This window comes from Phoca vitulina, unplaced genomic scaffold (genome assembly GCF_004348235.1).
Source record: "Phoca vitulina isolate PV1807 unplaced genomic scaffold, GSC_HSeal_1.0 scaffold64, whole genome shotgun sequence".
Classification (NCBI taxonomy): Eukaryota; Metazoa; Chordata; class Mammalia; order Carnivora; family Phocidae; genus Phoca; species Phoca vitulina.
Genome location: NW_022589767.1, coordinates 1,339,675 through 1,357,933, shown reverse-complemented (window position 1 = coordinate 1,357,933; position 18,259 = coordinate 1,339,675). Strand labels below are relative to the sequence as shown.

The 18,259-nt window shown below is 35.8% G+C and overlaps 1 protein-coding gene across 1 annotated transcript in view; it reads left to right on the top strand.

Moving 5' to 3' along the window:
- Window positions 1-18,259, top strand: part of LRP6 (LDL receptor related protein 6) — a 181,164-nt gene that overhangs the window by 82,718 nt on the left and 80,187 nt on the right. The window contains exons 4-5 of the mRNA XM_032391785.1: window positions 13,995-14,191; window positions 15,950-16,081. Of these exons, the coding sequence (XP_032247676.1) occupies window positions 13,995-14,191; window positions 15,950-16,081 (329 nt within the window). The remainder of the gene's footprint in view (window positions 1-13,994; window positions 14,192-15,949; window positions 16,082-18,259) is intronic.

Below are 18,259 nucleotides of genomic sequence, written 5' to 3'. Positions count from 1 at the left end.
CTCCAGAGATGATGGCTAGAGTTGAGGGTGATGATGAGGAGGAGGTGGGCTAGGCTGAAAGTAGGCCTCATCTGGATTCTGTACTTCAGGTACTGAAGGACACGTATGTTACGGCAACCATACTTGACGTGATTGAGCATGTTAGGCAAAGATCAGAGGTGTAGTTAAAGCTGGCTGTGAATGAGCACAATGGTGTCGGAGAATAAGCAGACTCAACATATATTAAAAGACTTCCTGGTGCTACCAGAAACATGAAAAAAAAAAAATACATGAATATGCTATTATTGCTAGCCTCAAATCCTCCTCTCCTCTGCATGATTTGATTTCCAAATTAAAGTAAAACTGCAAATTGAAAATTTATTTACCTTCTCTCTTCTTGATCTGAGAGCCTGGACCAGGAATTTTTAGGCTGTAACAGAATTGATCTCAACTTCCAATAAAGTACAGACCTCCCTCTGAAATACAAGCAAATAGAAAAAAAAAAGGGCACACGAGAAGATACTACAGTCCAAAGAATGACCTGTGTCAAGGAATCAGAGCAGATGTCTTCCTGTAATCTTCTGTAAGACAGGGGAGAAAAAAGTTATCAGAGTTTAAGAGGACACAGTATACTTGCAAATAGAGTAAGTAGTATGAAAGAATACATTTAAGATCAGTAAAAACAATGATAATAAAGAGCATAATTGTTTAAAACAGTTTAAGCATTGAGGACTAAAAAAAAACAAAAAAATAAAATCAGTGGAGTAGAATTTAACCTTGAGAAATTCTCCCAGAATTTGGAGAAGCAGAGATGAAAACGATGGAAGAAAAGATGTGAGGTCTGGAGGTTGATGCAGGGGTTGTTCGTGTGTTACTGCAACAGAAAGATATGAGATATGTAAAGAATCAAAATATACTATTTCCAGTGCTCTTTCCGAAAAAGTTATTTGATATGCTTTAGAATTAAAATGTATAGCTTGAGTGAGGAAGTCAGATAATTAAATATTTTTGAAGAATGAAACCAGTTAAACATGGAGTTAAATCTAGTAATTGCTGTTAATGTGTTTTTAAAACTTAGACCATGAGATATTTTGAAATAGAAAATTAAAAAGTATATAATAAATATGTAAATATCAAGTGTTAATAGTAAAAATGAGAAATGATGATGGGATGGTTAGATGAGGAAGAAGGGCCTGCATGAGTAAAACCATCTTAACGTCTTACCTTATACATGGGGCTATCAGGAGATACTCCCTATTCTTGCAAGTGATAGTTATCTAAATTGGATCAAATAGGACTTAAAAACAAAGATAATTGAAATTGAGTAAAACAGTTTGTATATCCTCCAGATCCCTAGAGACATAAAGGGAGCACATAAACTCAATCTAGTGGGAAAAGTCCATGAAAAAGGGGAAAGGGGGAGAGTAAGGAAAGAATAAAAATGGACAGCATAAGAAAGAGTAGGATCCAGCAGTTATGCTGTTAAATATAGATGCAAGATATAGATTCTATAATCTGAATGTTGAACAGTATCTGTTTTTAACCATACTGCCCTATTGTGAAACATTTAAGTTGTAAGTTTTTACTTCTATAAATATTGTTGGAATAAAGAGGAGCCTTATGAATCTGTATCTTTGATTACATACTTAGAATTAATTACTAGAAGTAGGATTTGTATATCAAGGTACATAGAGATTTTAAGGCCATTTTTTTTATGAAATGATTTTAATGATTTCCACTGTCACACAGTGTATGTCTGAATCTCTTATTTTTTTTACATTAAGAAAAAAATTTTATCCATTTTGAAATTTTAAAATATATTTTATTGTATTTTTTCTTTACTGGTAAAAGCAAATATTTTCCATAGTGTTAATTATAGTGGATTCTCATTATTCATGGTACTTAATTCTTTAAAGTTGTTACAAACACTCAGATAGTGAATACAGAATCAGTGCTCTTGGGAAATACAGAATTAGATTCCTGCTAGCTTGTGGTCAAAACATTTTCATCAGCTGATCATTTCATAATCTTTTTAATGTATGTTTCTGCTTAAAAACATTTTAATATATAATGTTGAGTTTTAAACAATATGGATGTTTAAATTATAGCACAATCACTCAATGTAGTGTTATATAGCCATCAAAAATAATGTGAAAGAAATGTTTAATAACATGGTGAAAATCTTTACAATTCATTGTTAAATGAAAACAGGTCATTATGGTGCAGTAAATGCCACAAATTTACAAAAACTCATTTTTGTAAAAAAAAATAATCAAGATGAGAGGGTGAGTTGGAGTCTTTCAAAATAACCATTTTTCTCACGGCAGATTAACCACTGTTGAGGAGAAATAAGGACTTTGGGGCCTTGCATATATTCCCAGTGAAGAAGCTGAGTAATTAGGGGTGCTAAATGCTCTTTATTCTTGGCTTAGTGCAGGTACCCCCATCATTTCTTGGTTTGGCTCAGCTTTTTTCTTTCTATCCTTCAGGGGCTATGATTTAGAGCAAATGGATTTTTACCAAATTTTATTTTATTTATTTATTTTTTAAAGATTTTATTTATTTATTTGACAGAAAGAGACACAGCAAGAGAGGGAACACAAGCAGGGGGAGTGGGAGAGGGAGAAGCAGGCTTTCCGTGGAGCAGGGAGCCCGTTGCGGGGCTCGATCCCAGGACTCTATGATCATGACCTGAGCCGAAGGCAGACGCTTAACGACTGAGCCACCCAGGCGGCCCCAAATTTTAAATTCTAAACCTTGTTGTATAGTTGGTTTCCTGTTGTACCTTAACTATTATAAAAAGAGAAACCAGTTTTTCCATTCCTTGATGTTTGGGAATTGCTTGTATTTGTATATATACATGTATGTATTGTACACATGCTTTAATAAAGGGCTAGAAAGATGTTCTTTTCATTTCTCTTTCGAAATTTTTATGGGGAACATACATGTATTTCTTTATATAATCAGGAAAAAATAATTACTTTGGAAAAAAAGTAAATACCAGATTTTGATGAAATGGTTTAGATGCCTTTAATGTTTCTCTTTTCTTTCTACTCCAGATATAGTATTAACTTTACTTCTGTCTGGCCTACCTACAGTCTTCTTGAACACAGTGTAGTTCCTTCATGTGAGGCCCAGTTAGATGTATAAGACACTATTCAAGTTGTTTATCCACTTTTAAATTATTTATCTTAGTTGTAAGAGTTTTATGTATTCTGGAAACACTTTTTTCACTGCATATATGATTTAGAATTATTTCCTTTCAGCTTGTGGCTTTTGTTTTTATTTTCTTGTTGGTGTGTTTTGAAGCACAAAAGTTTTTGATTTTGATAAAGTGTAATCCGTTAGCTTTTTCTTTTGCTAAAAGTGTTTTTGATGTCTTTAGAAATCATTGTCTAATCCGAAGTCATGAAGATTTACAACTATGTTTTTTTCTAAGAGTTTTATTGTTTTAACTCTTACATTCAGATTTATGCTGCATTTTCTGTAAGGCATCTTACACTCTTATGTCAAATGTATTCTCACATATTCAGTTATTTTTTATGGTGTTGTGAATGAATTATTTAGTTAATTTCAATTTATGTATGTATTCTTTTAAGATGCCATATCTAAATGAGAACTTAGTATAATGTCCTCAAGGTCCATTCATGTTGTTGGAAGATTTCCTTCTTCTTTTTTTTTTTTAATAGTTGAATAGTATTCTGTTGTACATATACACACCACATTTTCTCTATCCATCCATTGTCCATGGACACTTAGGTTGTTTCCGTGTCTTGGCTACTTTAAATAATGCTTAGTGAACATGGGTGTACAGATATCTCTTTGACGTAGTGATTTCGTTTCCTTCAGCTATTTACTCAGAAGTTGAATTACTGGATCATATGTATCTATTTTAATTTTTTTTTTAAAGATTTTATTTATTTATTTGACAGAGCCAGAGAGCACAAACGGAGGGAATGGCAGAGGGAGAGGGAGAAACAGGCTCTCCCCACTGAGCAGGGAGCCTGATGAAGGACTCAATCCCAGGACCCCGAGATCATGACCTGAGTCGAAAGCAGATGCTTAACCATCTGAGCCACCCAGGCGCTCCTCTATTTTTAATTTTTGAGGAACTTCCATACTGTTTTGTATAGTAGCTGTACCAATTTATATTCCTACCATCAGTGCACAAAGGTTCCCTTTTCTCCACATCCTTGCCAGCATTTGCTATCTCATGTTTTTTTCTTGTTTTTTTCTTTTGTTGTTGTTGTTAATGTGTGTCTAGCCCTGTGGAAAGGTCTACTGGGGGGCCCATGGTTGAGCTGATTTATCATTTTCCTTGTCCCCATGAGGAGGCTTCTGCCTCTTTCCTTGCTGTCCCCCATGGCCTGGGGCTAAGCTTTTTTCCCATTTGAAAAGATTTGAGATTCTGTCTGTGGAGTCCCTGTCTGGGTGAATCCAAAACAGAGATCGCTGAGGCTGAGCATATGGGACAGTCATCAAATATATAGGAAGCCCCACTAGGTTCAGGCAACTTTCTAGGCACTGACCATGACCATAATCCAGTGCACAGAGCAAATAACATTGCTGCCTTCCAGAGGTCCATTCTAGTTGGGAGTCAGACAATCACACAGTGCAGCCAATGTGACATTATCCTGCCTCCTTCTAGATATGGATGAATCTTCCTTCCCTTTTTTTTTTTAATCGAACAGTCTTACATCAGTTTCAAGTGCACAACATGGTGACTTGACAAGTTTATACCTTATGTTATGCTTACTACAAGTGTAGCTACTGTCTGTCACCATATAATTCTAGTACAATACCATTGAGTATATTCCCTGTATGCTATCTCTTGTCTTTTTAATGATAGCCATTCTAAGAGGCATGAGGTGATACATCATTGTGGTTTTGATTTGCGTTTCCCTGATGACTAGTGATGTTGAACATCTTTTCATGTACCTGTTGACCATCTGGATATCTTCTTTGGAAAATGTCGTTTTAGGTCTTCTGCCTAATTTTTTCTTTTTTTTCTTAAGAATTTATCCATTCATTTGACAGAGAGAGCGAGAGAGGGAACACAAGCAGGGAGAGTGGGAGAGGGAGAAGCAGGCTTCCCATTGAAAAGGGAACCTGATGCGGGGCCCGATCCCAGGACCCTGGGATCATGACCTGAGCTGAAGGCAGACGCCCAACGACTGAGCCACTCAGGTGCACCGGTCTTCTGCCTAATTTTTAATTGGATTATTTGTTTGTTTTTGATACTGAGTTATATAAGTTCTTTGTATATTTTAGATATTAACCCCTTAGCAAATACATGATTTGCAAATATTTTCTCCCACTCTGTAGGTTACATTTTTATTTTGTTGATCACTTCTTTTGTTGTGTAGTGCTTTTTAGTTTGATGAAGTCCCACTTGCTTATTTTTGATTTTGTTGCTAGTGCTTTAGATGTCATATCCAAAGAATATTGTCAAGAACCATGTCAAGGAGCTTTTTCCCCCTATGTTTTCATCTAGGTATTTTATGTTTTTCAGCTCTTAGATTTAAGGTTTTAGTGCATTTTGAGTTAATTTTTGTAAGTGGTATAAGATAGGGGTCTAGTTTCATTCTTTTACATGTGCATGTCTAATTTTCCCTGTACCATTTATTGAAGAGGCTGTCTTTTCTCCACTGAGTATTCTTGGCTTTCTTGTCATATATTAGTTGATCATATGAATTTCTGTTTTTTTTTTCATTGCTAGTATATAGAAATGCAATTTATTTCTGTGTATATATATATTTTAAATTCTTTAGTATTTTCTGTTTTTAGAATCATGACACTTATGAATAATGGCAGTTTTACTTCTTCCTTTCCAATCTAGATGCCTTCTTTCTATTCCTGTTTTGATAGTACTGACTAGATCCTCTGTTACAGTGTTGAATAGAAGACATCCTTGCTTGATCCTGATCTTTGGGGGAAATCATTAATTATTATTATTATTTATTATTATTATTATTATTTTGCCATTGAGCATGATCTTAGCAGTAGGTTTTTTGTAGACACCTTAATGAGGTTGAGGAAGTTTCCTTCTATTCCTAGTTTCTTCACAATATATACCATGACTGGTATTATATTTTGTCCAGTGCTTTTTCTGCATCTATTGAGATGATCATGTGATTTTGTTTTTTATTTTGTGAACATGATGAATTACATTAATTGTTTTTAGTTGTTAAACCACTCTTGGATTCTTGGGGTAAATCCCATTTGGTCATGGTTTAGAATCCTTTTTAGATGTTACTAGTTTCAGTTTGCTGACATTCTGTTGAGGACTTTTATGTCTTTATTCATTAGAGGTATTGGTCTGTAGTTTATTTTTCTTATTCTGTCTTTGGCCTTGGTATCAGTATAATACTAACCTCATGGAATGAGGTGGGAAGTTCCTCTTCCTCTATTTTCTGGAAGGGTATGGGATAGATAGTATTTCTGCTGTAATAGTTAGTAGAAGTCATTAGTGAAGTTATCTGGGCCTAGGGATTTCTTTATGGGAAGATTTTAAGTTATTAAGGCAATTTCTTTAATTGTTCTAGGTCTTTAGGGTTTTTTTAAATTTCTTCTTGAGTCACTTTTTTTTTTCTTTTATTATGTTATGTTAATCACCATACATTACATTAGTTTTTGATGTAGTGTTCCATGATTCACTGTTTGCGTATAACACCCAGTGCTCCATTCAATACATGCCCTCTTTAATACCCATCACCAGGCTAACCCATCCCCCCACCTCCCTCCCCTCTAGAACCCTCAGTTTGTTTCTCAGAGTCCATAGTCTCTCATGGTTCATCTCCCCCTCCACTCCCCCCCCTTCATTTTTCCCTTCCTATCTTTTTTTATTTTTTTAAATTTTTTTAAGTTTTTTTAATTTTTAAAAATTTTTTTCACTTTTAATTTGTTTCTTTCTAGGAATATTTCCATTTTGTCTAGGTTGTCATAAAGTTATTCATATCTCCTTATAATCCTTTTAATTTCTGTAAGGTCAATAGTGATGTCCCTCTTATATTCATGATTTTATTCACAAATTTCCCAATTTACTTCTTTTCTCTTTTGGGGGGCCCAGTCTACCTAAAGGATAGTCAGATTTGTGGATCTTTTCATAGAATCCACATGCAGTTTTACTGAATTTTTTTCTCTACTGTTTTTGTGTTGTAATATTTCATTGATCACCACCCTAATATTTTTATTTTCTTTCTTATGCTAGCTTTGCATTTAGTTTGCTCTTTTTTTCCCCTAGTTTCTTAAGCTTGAAGCTTAGTTTATTGATTTGAGATTATCTTCTTTTCTAATATAGGCACTTAAGGGGTAAATTTATATAATTTACCCTAAGCACTGCTTTGGTGGTATCCCATACATTTTTTAATAAATTTTTTATTTGTCATATTTTCATTTCCATTTATCTGAAAATATTTAAAAGAATTTCTTGTGATTTCTTCTTGGACCCATTGCTTATTGAGAAGACATTAAGGAAGAATTTAGAAAATTCTCATTTGTGAATTTCTCAAATTTTGTTGATTTATTAATGAATTCTGTAGTTCTCAGAAAATACACTTTATATGATTCAGTCTTTTTTTTTTTTAAGATTTTATTTATTTATATGAGAGAAAGAGAGAGCGCACGTACGAGCACCCTAGGATCATGACCTGAGCCAAAGACAGGCGCCCCTGATTCGGTCTTTTTTCAAATGAAATGAGATTTATTCTGTGACCTAGTATGTGGTCTATCCTGGAGTAGGTTCCATGCATACTTTGAAGAATGTATGTTCTCCTGTTACTGGATGAGAATTTTCTTTAGAGGCTAAATTGGTTGATAATATTCAGATTTCCATATCCTTGATGATTTTCTGTCCAGTTGTTAAAAAAAAAATTTATTTTTAAGTAATCTCTGTACCCAATGTGGGGCTCAAACTTACAACCCCGAGATCAAGAGTTGCATGCTCTAGGGGCACCTGGGTGGCTCAGTCATTTAAGTGTCTGCCTTCGGCTCAGGTTGTGATCCCAGGGTCTGGGATCCAGCCCTGCGTTGGTCTCACTGCTCAGCGGGGTGTCTGCCTCTCCTCTCTCTGCCCCTCCCCCCACTCATGCACACTCTCAAGTAAATAAGTAAAATATTTTTTAAAAAAATTGCATGCTCTATCAACTAAGCCAGCCAGGCATCTCATTTCTGTCTAGTTCTATACTTCTGTGAAAGTAGGATGTTGAGTGAGACCTTGGACTGTTAATGTTGAACTGTCTATTGCTCTCTTCACTTCTGTCAGGTTTTTCTTCATTTGAGGCTTTGTTTTTTGTGTGTATATGTTTATAGTTGTATCTTCCTGATAATTTGAATCTTTGTTATTATAAAATGTGCTTCTTTACCCTTGTATTTTTTTGTCTTAAAGTATATTTTGTCTGATAGAGTCACTCCATCTCTCTTAATGGTTACTGTTTACTGTGACCTTTTACTCTCAGTTTGTATCTGTGAATATAAAATGTGTCTCTTGTAGACAGCATATAGTTGAATCTTGTTTTGTTTCACCCAGTCTAACAATCTTTGTCTATATATAGAGAGGTATTTTTTTGAAAAGGAAAAACTATATATTTAAGGTGCTCAAACTTTTGCCTTTTTTTTTTTAAGAGATTTTATTTATTTATTTGACAGAGAGAGAGGACGCACAAGCAGGGGGAGTCGCAGGCAGAGGGAGAGGGAGAAGCAGGCTCCCCGCTGAGCAGAGAGCCCAACTCAGCCTCGATCCCAGGACCCTGGAATCATGATCTGAGCTGAAGGCAGAGGCTTACCCGACTGAGCCACCCAGGCATCCCCCAACCTTTTGCCTTTTTGATTGAGGTGTTTATTCACATTCAGTGTTATTAATGATATGGTTGGGTTTACGTCTGACATTTTGATGTTTGTTTTTTCATATCTGTTCTTTTCTGCCTTCTTTTGTATTAAGTATTTTCTTTTTGTTTTCGTTTTTTTTTTTTTAAGATTTTATTTATTTATTTGACAGAGAGAGACACAGTGAGAGAGGGAACACAAGCAAGGGGAGCGGGAGAGGGAGAAGCAGGCTTTCCGCTAAGCAGGGAGCCCGATGTGGGGCTCCATCCCAGGACTCTTGGGATCATGACCTGAGCCAAAGGCAGACGCTTAACGACTGAACCACCCAGGCGCCCCTTGTTTTCTTTTTTTTTTTTTTTTTAAGATTTTATTTATCTATTTGACAGAGAGAGACACAGAGAGAGAGGGAACTCAAGCAGAGGGAGTGGGAGAGGGAGAAGCAGGCTCCCCTCCTTCCCGGCAGCAGGGAGCCCAACGCGGGGCTGATCCCAGATCATGACCTAGGCTGAAGGCAGACGCTCAGCAACTGAGCCACCCAGGCGCCCCAAGTAGATATTTTCTAGTAGATAATTCCTTTGTTGATTTGTTGATTTTTTTTTTTTTTTTAAGAGTGGGAGAGAGAGTGTGGAGGGGCAGAGGGAGAAGAAGAGAGAATCCTAAACAGGCCCCACGGCTAGCACATAACCTGTCTCGGGGCTTGATATCACACCCCTGAGATCATGACCTGAGCCGAAATTAAGACTCGGACACTTAACTGACTGAGCCACCCATGTGCCCCAAATTTTGAACTATATTTTTGAGAATAAAACAGTTTTACTGTTTATTCTAAGGGTTGCAATATGCATTTTGTTTAAATCGACTTTATGATAATACTGAGTTAATTCCTTTATAGAAATTTTACTCTAGTGTGTCTCCATTCCCTCTCCCTTCCTTTTTGCTGTTATTGTCATTTATTTATTTTTTAAAAAATATTTTATTTATTTATTTGACACAGAGAGAGAGACCGCGAGAGAGGGAACACAAGCTGGGGGAGGGGTAGAGGGAGAAGGAGGCTTCCCGACGAGCAGGGAACCCGGTGCGGGGCTCTGGGACCATGACCTGAGCTGAAGGCAGATACTTAATGACTGAGCCACCCAGGTGCCCCTGTTATTGTCATTTATATTACATTTCTATTATAACCAATATCATGTTATAATCATTATTAGTATGACCTTACATGTTTTATAAGGGTTAAAAAGAAAAGAGGAGAAAGCATTATATAGTCTTTTTTTTAAAAGATTTTATTTATGTGAGAGAAAGAGAGTGTGCGCTTACAAGAGCATGAGTGGGGGGTGGGGCAGAGGGAGAAGCAGACTCCCCTGCTGAGCTGGGAGCTGATGTGGGGCTCTATCCCAGGACCCTAGGATCATGACCTCAGCCTAAGGCAGACACTCAGCTGACTGAGCCACCCAGGTGCCTGGAGTCTTTTTGTATTAACCTACATATTTGCTGTTTCTGGTACTCCTTAATTCTTCCTGAGGATTTAAGTTACCATTTGGTCATTTCTTTGCTCCAGGATAATTCTGTTCTCTCCCCTGTCCTTTGTATTTCATATCTTTTATTTTTAAAAAATTTCTTGTCCTGGCAGCTTGCTTTCTGACATTTCCTGACTCTGATTCCTTTTCCCACTTTTTTTTGTGCCTTATTTTTCCATTATCTCTCTTGTACCTATCATTCTCATTTTTCATTCTGCTTCCAGTAATTTATCCTCAGTATGGGGCTTTGTCTGGAAGGGAGCCCTGGAATGTCAGCTTTGAGAGTTCACAGTGGGTTAAAGTGCACTAGCCCTTTCAGCGCCAACCATGAATTCATTGTATTCACTCATTCTTGGAGTGGCCAGAACCCCTCCTAGTCAGCTGATGTTCTCCTATTTGTTTGCCCTACATTTCATTGTTACCTATCTTGTGTGTTCTCCTGTTCTTAGGTCTCCTGAAGGCCCTGTTTTTTCTTTCTGATTCCTCCTGCAGAAGTACTGAGGCCAGTCAGGTCTTATGGCTGTTAGTAGTTTTCCATACCTTTTTGGATTTTGTGGTAATATTTTTTTACTTAGCTCTGTTGTGAATGTTGCCGTGGGTTTTTGGTTTTGCTGCCTAGTTGTGCTTTCATGTGGAGGGCTTGTGGAGATTTTCCAAACCTGTGCTGCTACCACTGGTAGCAGTGGTATATATATTAGGTGTTATAACAGCTTCACCATATAACAATATATTAGGTATTATAACAGCTTCACTATGATGAGGGAAACTCCCTTCCAAGGTTAGGTTCACATGTCAGAATTCATGACAGTAGTGCTTTGGTATGACCAAACAAAGATTTATTACCCACACAGGTGGGGGAATTCTGAAACAGGGGCAGAGGACAGCTTTCTGGGAAGAGGTCCAGAAACAGAGAAAGTGAATACAAGTGCACAGGTGTTCTATAAAGGATAAGTCCAATTGGTGCAGAATTTGAAAGAGGCACCCACCAAGCATGGAATACGAAAGAGGTAGCAAGTGGCTCGTGTACTTGGGGGTATTGGTGGGATTGAGCCCTATCAGTACACTGCCGAAAATGACAGACACACGGAAGGGATGATACTCAGAGGTTGTCAGCACTAAATCAAAGTATCAACAGCGGTCTCAGTTTTTTTCCATTGGTCTTCATAGTAGAGATCCATTTTTTAACTCCTGTTGTTGTGACATACTACTGAAGAACTGGGTTTTGATCTTGCCTGCCATGTTTGTTTTTGGTACCCATGATCAACTCCTCCTTGAAGAAACTTATGTTTTCAGGGAGAAACCAAGAGGTGGGCCTACTTAGTAATCCCAACCAGAGATGAAAGGTGAGGACTATGTACAGTTATCTCCATTTTCAGAAGCAAGTCACCATTGCTTGGATGAATCAATAAATACCAAAGAATATGTAAGAATGAGTGATAGCCTTCTTAATTCTGCTTTTTGTTCAGCTCTGTTAATTGCATATATCATTTAGATATTTAATTTTATCAAGCATTTACTGAGTGTCTGATCATTCCATTTAATTTGTGTATACAGTGTTGTGTGAGATCTTGGGAATATAAATAAGTCAGAGTCTAGTATTTACTTGATTCTAATATGACATTGATTTTAAGAACTTTTTATTGATTTACAAACTAATACAGGAAATGTACACCTCAGTTGTAAAATGTTACCCCATCTCAGGGATATTAAAATATTGAAAAATATATATCCTAAAATTGAGGGATTATTTGTGAAATGTTTATTAAGTACCAAGCATAATGCTAAATGCTTTTGCATATATTATCATTTAATCTTTATAGTAACTCAATGGGGATAGATTATTATCTTTCATTTATAGATAAAGAAAATAAAGTTTGCAGAAATGATGTAAGTAGTAAGTGTCAGAGGGACATTGAACTCAGGTCTATCTGATTTCTTACCAATATATAAATGTTTTTAGTCAGTATATAAAGTGAGTGTATCTTTTAGGGAGGGATTTTGTTGTTCCTGTTTGTTTTCCTGTGTTTACTTCAGAGAGTGAATTTTAACTTTTTATTTAATAATATATAAAGGACTTAGAAGGCTTTTTTTTCTTCCCAAAGTTTTTCAAAGATTTGATTATGGAATTTGTAGTTATTTAGGGTGGTTAATGAAATGCTAAGTCATTTATTACTATTCTTCCTTTTTCAGTTGTGGTACTTCTTTCTTGGCAGCTTTTCAGAACTCTCTTACCATTACTGAATTTTGGTAGATTTTAGTGTGAAATATGTAGACCTATTTAAATTTGGATTTAAACTATGATTTCATTCCTATAAATAACATAACCACTTTGGTAAAAGCCGTTCATTTAAAAAGTGGAAGAAACCACCTCAGAAGTTGACATTGTGACAGTTCTTTTGGGGAAATGAGAAGGAAAAGTAATCTGCTAGGGGAAAAAGAAGAAAAATGAGAGGAGAAAATTGTGGTGATGTGGGCTGGCAGAGTAGGGATGAGTGTCCAAAATAGAAAATTTGTTCGGTAAACTGGTCATGCTAATCTTGTATTCAGTTTTTTAAAAATTGGGCCTGAATTTAAAACACCTTAGGCTAGGACCATTCCATGTACAATAACAGATATTAACTCTGCTTAGATAAAAATTATCTTACTGCTCTTGAATTTAATTTAGTATGCTGGTGGTCTCTTCAGTATTTTAGATCATCAAGTGATGTCCAGGACCTAAAAACTGGATTATCTTCTCTAAAATATGTAATGTTCTTTATTTCTCTTCAGTTGCTTATACTTTCCATTCCTCCCTCCCAGTCTATTTATGAAAATATTATATTTGACATTAGATAAATATTGAGTTTTTTTCTTGAATATTATTTTGGAGCAGAACATGATTTGTTCATTATTCAGGAATATTTACTAATAACTCTCCACGACACTGCAAAGTTCTGTGGTTGAGCACTAATCAGGCTCTCTGCCTTTCCTTTCATATAGTATGGATTGCTTGTGAGATTTTTGGGTCTGTTTTGTCTCATGAACATTGATGCCTGTGGCAGCACTTGTTTTTTTTTTTTTTTTTTTTTTGCTACCTGACTTGTGGAGATTAAGTAACCATATAGCAGAAAGCAAGCAGAAATGATTCTTTACCAGAGCTAGACTGGGGTTTGCAGAAAGAGCTCCACCAGAACACCTTTTTTAGCCTCAAGTATATGTTTTTACTTTCACTTACCAAAACCATATGAGATGATGGAAGAAACAGGCTCAGATTCTTTGTTTTTACACATCAAGAAGGGGAAAACCTATTGCAGATTTAAAACTACTTCACAGTGCCAACTTTAAACCTTGGGATTTTTCTTTTTGCCCACCTGTCTTCTAACAACACGAATTTTGTGGAAGGATGGAAGGTCCAGAGATGGGAATTGACAGCAGTGCTAGTACTTGAGCCTTTTCTCTGCTAGTTTGTAATGAACCTGGGGCCTGTTGCCAAGTACTTGGTTGGGAGTTTTGGACACTATGAAAATATATTCAAATTTATCACGTGACTTATTTTTCATATGTGTGTTTGACCTTGAGATATGTGTTACTTGGGATTTGTGTGTGTTATTGTGGAAAACAAGATGTTTTAATGGGCAAAATCAAGTTTCGATAAAAGAAAATTTAGAAATGTTTGAGTTTTTCTGTTTTTGTTAATAGACAGGCAGTGGTTAAAGGTTCCCTTCCACATCCTTTTGCCTTGACATTATTTGAGGACACATTGTACTGGACTGACTGGAATACACACTCCATTTTGGCTTGCAACAAGTACACTGGCGAGGGTCTGCGTGAAATCCATTCTAACATCTTCTCTCCCATGGATATACATGCCTTCAGCCAGCAGAGGCAGCCAAATGGTAAGTGATCCTGATTTTTAAATTGCAAGTTGGAATAGCTTTAGCACTCAGATGTCTGGCTTTAGTGAAGGCAGGAGCAGAGAGGACATATCCAAAGGTAGTAGGAAGGCATAAAACATGGGGAGAATGTCAAAATATAATTCAGGTTAAATGGCAGCCTAAACCATTTGTACCTTGTTGTCTATCACTGTTGGCCACCTCAGCCCTTTGTTTGGGTCTGGGGTTATGGTGGCTGAGAAGAGAGAAATAAAATAAGAAATTGAGATAGCTAAGCTTATACACAAATGCATTTCTTCTTTATATTATTTCTCTCTAATGTGTTTTTAAAAACAAACAAGCACTTTTCTTAAATAGAAACCTCTGTGAATCTAACTGGTGAATTTAAGTACCTTAGGTTGCCTAATAAAATACCTGCTTTTTCTGTGCATACTCCCCCCGCCCCCCCCCCCCCCCACCGCCCTTTTTCTTAGTTTTGCTTCTATTTTTGGTCAACCTTTGCAGTGACTTGGGCTTCGGCTGCTGGCAACAATTTTGTAAGAGAGGAGTAGAATTAGGTTTAAAAGGAATATGAGAATGTTAAGTGTTTGGCACTTGTATATAAATAAATGTCTGGCATGTGTCTAAGTATATTTCAGATTGTATTCCATAGCCAAAAATAAAGGGTATTTGGATTCTGCATTGCTTTGTATTAGCTCTATCCATTTAGGGGGAGGTAGTTAAATAATGAATATATTATATTGGAATCTGATGATCATGAGTCCATAAAAATGTTTTTAAATGTATGTGTTGCCCTTTTGTAAAAGTATTGTATGAATTTTTTATTCTCATGTTTAGCCCTTAGGAGAGAATTTCCTTGTTTGTTTTTTGCTTTTGTTTAATGGCACTGTTGACCCTTTATATTTTATTAGTTTCAAAATTTGCAGGTATCATTGCTTTATCTTTCATATTTTGTTGGTCTCCATCTTACGTTGATTTTTTAATGAATATTATTTAAATCCATCCCTTTCCATAGTTTTGACAGAAGTGCTAATTAATCTCTGCTTCTCAGTTTTTCCTCTTTTAATCTTTTATGCGTATCTTTTCCATGTTAATCTTTCTAAAGTGGATTTTTCAACATTCTAATTACTTTTCTTGGCTTTCAGTGCCCTCCACCACAATTTGTTCCCATTCTCTGTGCTCACTCAGCTTTAGCTCTTACTAGTCAATAGAAACCTTAATATATCTAGTTAGATTATTTGCCTTATTATCTCTCCCAATGTACAGCCTCCAAGCTTTTATTCATACAGTTTTACCACATTTGAAATGTCCTCCTATCAATTTTTCCTATCCTTCAGAGGTCCTTTCATGTCCTATGTCCTCCATGAAAGTTTTCTTCTTTAATCCTTAGTGATTTACTTTCCATTTGACTCTATACTTATTGATGGTCTATCATGTGCAAGATAGCTCTTAGTTTCATTGTTTTGTATTGTTTTCTAGTTTGTTAATTTTGGCATACTGACTAGATTGTAAGCTCTTTTAGGGCAGGGGCCTCCGCTTTATTTCTTGTGTATTCCTCTTTGGGTACAAAATGCTAAGTCAGTTCTCACTGATTAATTCTCTTCCTTGCAAATGGTTTGGTAGTCAAGCACCTGGATGACATTTGGTAATAATTTGGTTTATCGCAGTTGCTCATGTTATGGTTGTTAACCTTTGTGTACCTAGAGTGAGGGAGGGCATCCATAATCATTGGTATTAATCAGTGTGATTTATATTTGACAGCTACAAATCCATGTGGAATTGATAATGGTGGTTGTTCCCACTTGTGTTTGATGTCTCCAGTCAAGCCTTTTTATCAGTGTGCTTGTCCAACTGGGGTCAAACTCCTGGAGAATGGAAAAACCTGCAAAGATGGTAAGAAGATTGTCTCCAAGAAGGAAAAATTTCAGATAGCAACTGGAATTCTTTATGATTTATTTTGTTTCTCTATAATAAGCTCTGTAGGTTACAGTGTTGGGGACATTAGTTGCTTAATCTTTGTCTTCACAATCAGTTCTATAACAGGGATGTTTTGTGTTTTAGGGCATCTCTTTAATACTGTTTTATAAGTTATTTTAGCATTTTAACTAAATCTTTAACATGCTATTTTTGAAAAAAATTAGGTGCTATTTCTTTTTTTATGTAATGTCAGTCATTGATATCACAATTGATTCTTGTGAAAATATTACTTTTCTTAAAGAATTTATTTTAAACAGTTGGTAGCATTTGTAAATAAAGGACTTCTGTGCAAGGAAATACTGTTTACTAAACTTTCAACTATAACGACTTATCGGGTTGGTATATTCCTAAAAAATTATTGAATGATATTTTTAATTGCTTTTTAACAACAGAGAAGTGCTTTCAGAAGAAGAAAAAAAATTCCGTATTCTGTTTTTAAAGCAACCTCATTCTGTACTTAACCACTGCCTCTTCTCCTTACTCTCTTAATTCCCTATAGAAAGAGGGCATATTGGAGAAATATGTTGATTTAGGACATTTCAAGGGACTTCTGGTTTGGGAGAACACCAGTTCTTCTCTTTTTCTTCTTAATGAGAATATTATTCTTCATTCTTACCCCTACCAATCACTATCTGGTTTTCTAGCCACCAGCAAGACCTGGTAAGAAAATTGTTACATTTAGCAGTGGCTTCTTTATCTAACTCTGAAAAGCAGAAGCCTTTATTTCAGAGTGGGTTAGTGAGTTCCTGGCAAGGAAGGGGGTCAGGGAGTCAGAGAGATGGAATTGACTGGTGTACAGGTTATTTGTCATGACTTGGCATTGATAAATTATCCTCATAGTCAAAGGTGAAGCTGGCTGACTCTTCTTGTCAGATGGTTTCCATGGCAAACAATAATTTGGTTTCAATTTAAAACAAAAGGTTTTTGTAATGTTGCTTTTTTGTTTAATAATGTAGCCTGACTTTAAAACAGGGGATTTATTTTAGCAATAGTGGTTTGTCTACTCACTCACAGCAGGACAAATGTACATGTTTAACTAGTATTTTGAATTTTAGATGTACATTTTACATGTAGTAGCTTCAAGTTAAGTATTCTGTTTTGATCACCTTGCTCAAATTAACAGCTTCACTTTCTATGACTTCTTTGTTTGCAGAGTTTTGGGGCTGGCTCCTTTTGGTAGTTAGCAGAGACAGCAAATGGTACAAAGTTACTCCTGCGTGGTGCCTGCTGTGGTATTTAGGGCTGTATTTTCTCTAAGATCGAGTTCATCTATACTTAGTCCTTGAGTCAAAAAGCTGTTGTTGAGAGCTTTACTCCTCAGTTTTTTCAACTATAATTCCAGATTGATGTGAAGCTAAATGCCAGTATTTTCTTTTAGACTCACTTCTTTGGGAATCTTTTTTCACTCTTTCAGATGTCAGCTTGCTTACTATCTTTTATAGTTAGGTGATTTTACTGGTTCTTTACTTGAACATTAAAAAATCAAAACAAAAAAAAAGATTGAGCTTAATGTCCTCATTCTTAGCTGTGTTTTTATTGAATACTACTTTGAGTTAAAAACATTTCATAAATAAATCTGATTTAAAACTCAGTGAAATAAAAATTTGACAGTGTTTCTTTTCTAATGATAGTAATAATATATTAGCTAATATTTATCAAATACTTATATGTTCAGTACATTTCTGAATTTTACATGGATCTTATTTAATCCTCACAGCAACCCTGTGAGATATAAATGAAGAAACTAGAGAGATGAAGTTTTGCCTAAGTTTGTATAGGAACTTGAATCCAACAGTTCTGTCAGATCTACAACTCTTACTCTTAACCAGTATGTTACATTTATCTGATTCCCTCTCTTTGCGGCTGCTTTTTCCTTCACCATAGCTCTCTCTGTCATTAATTATGTCAAGCATTGCCCTATAGTTCTCTTTGTTAAGACAGCTTAACTGAAATATAATTTACATGTTATAAATTTCAGTCATTTCAAGTGTACAGTTCAGTGGTTTTTAACTAATTTACTGTTGTGAAACCATCACAATCCAATTTTAGAACATTCTCATCAAACACAAAAGATCTTTGTCTTGGATTCATTTA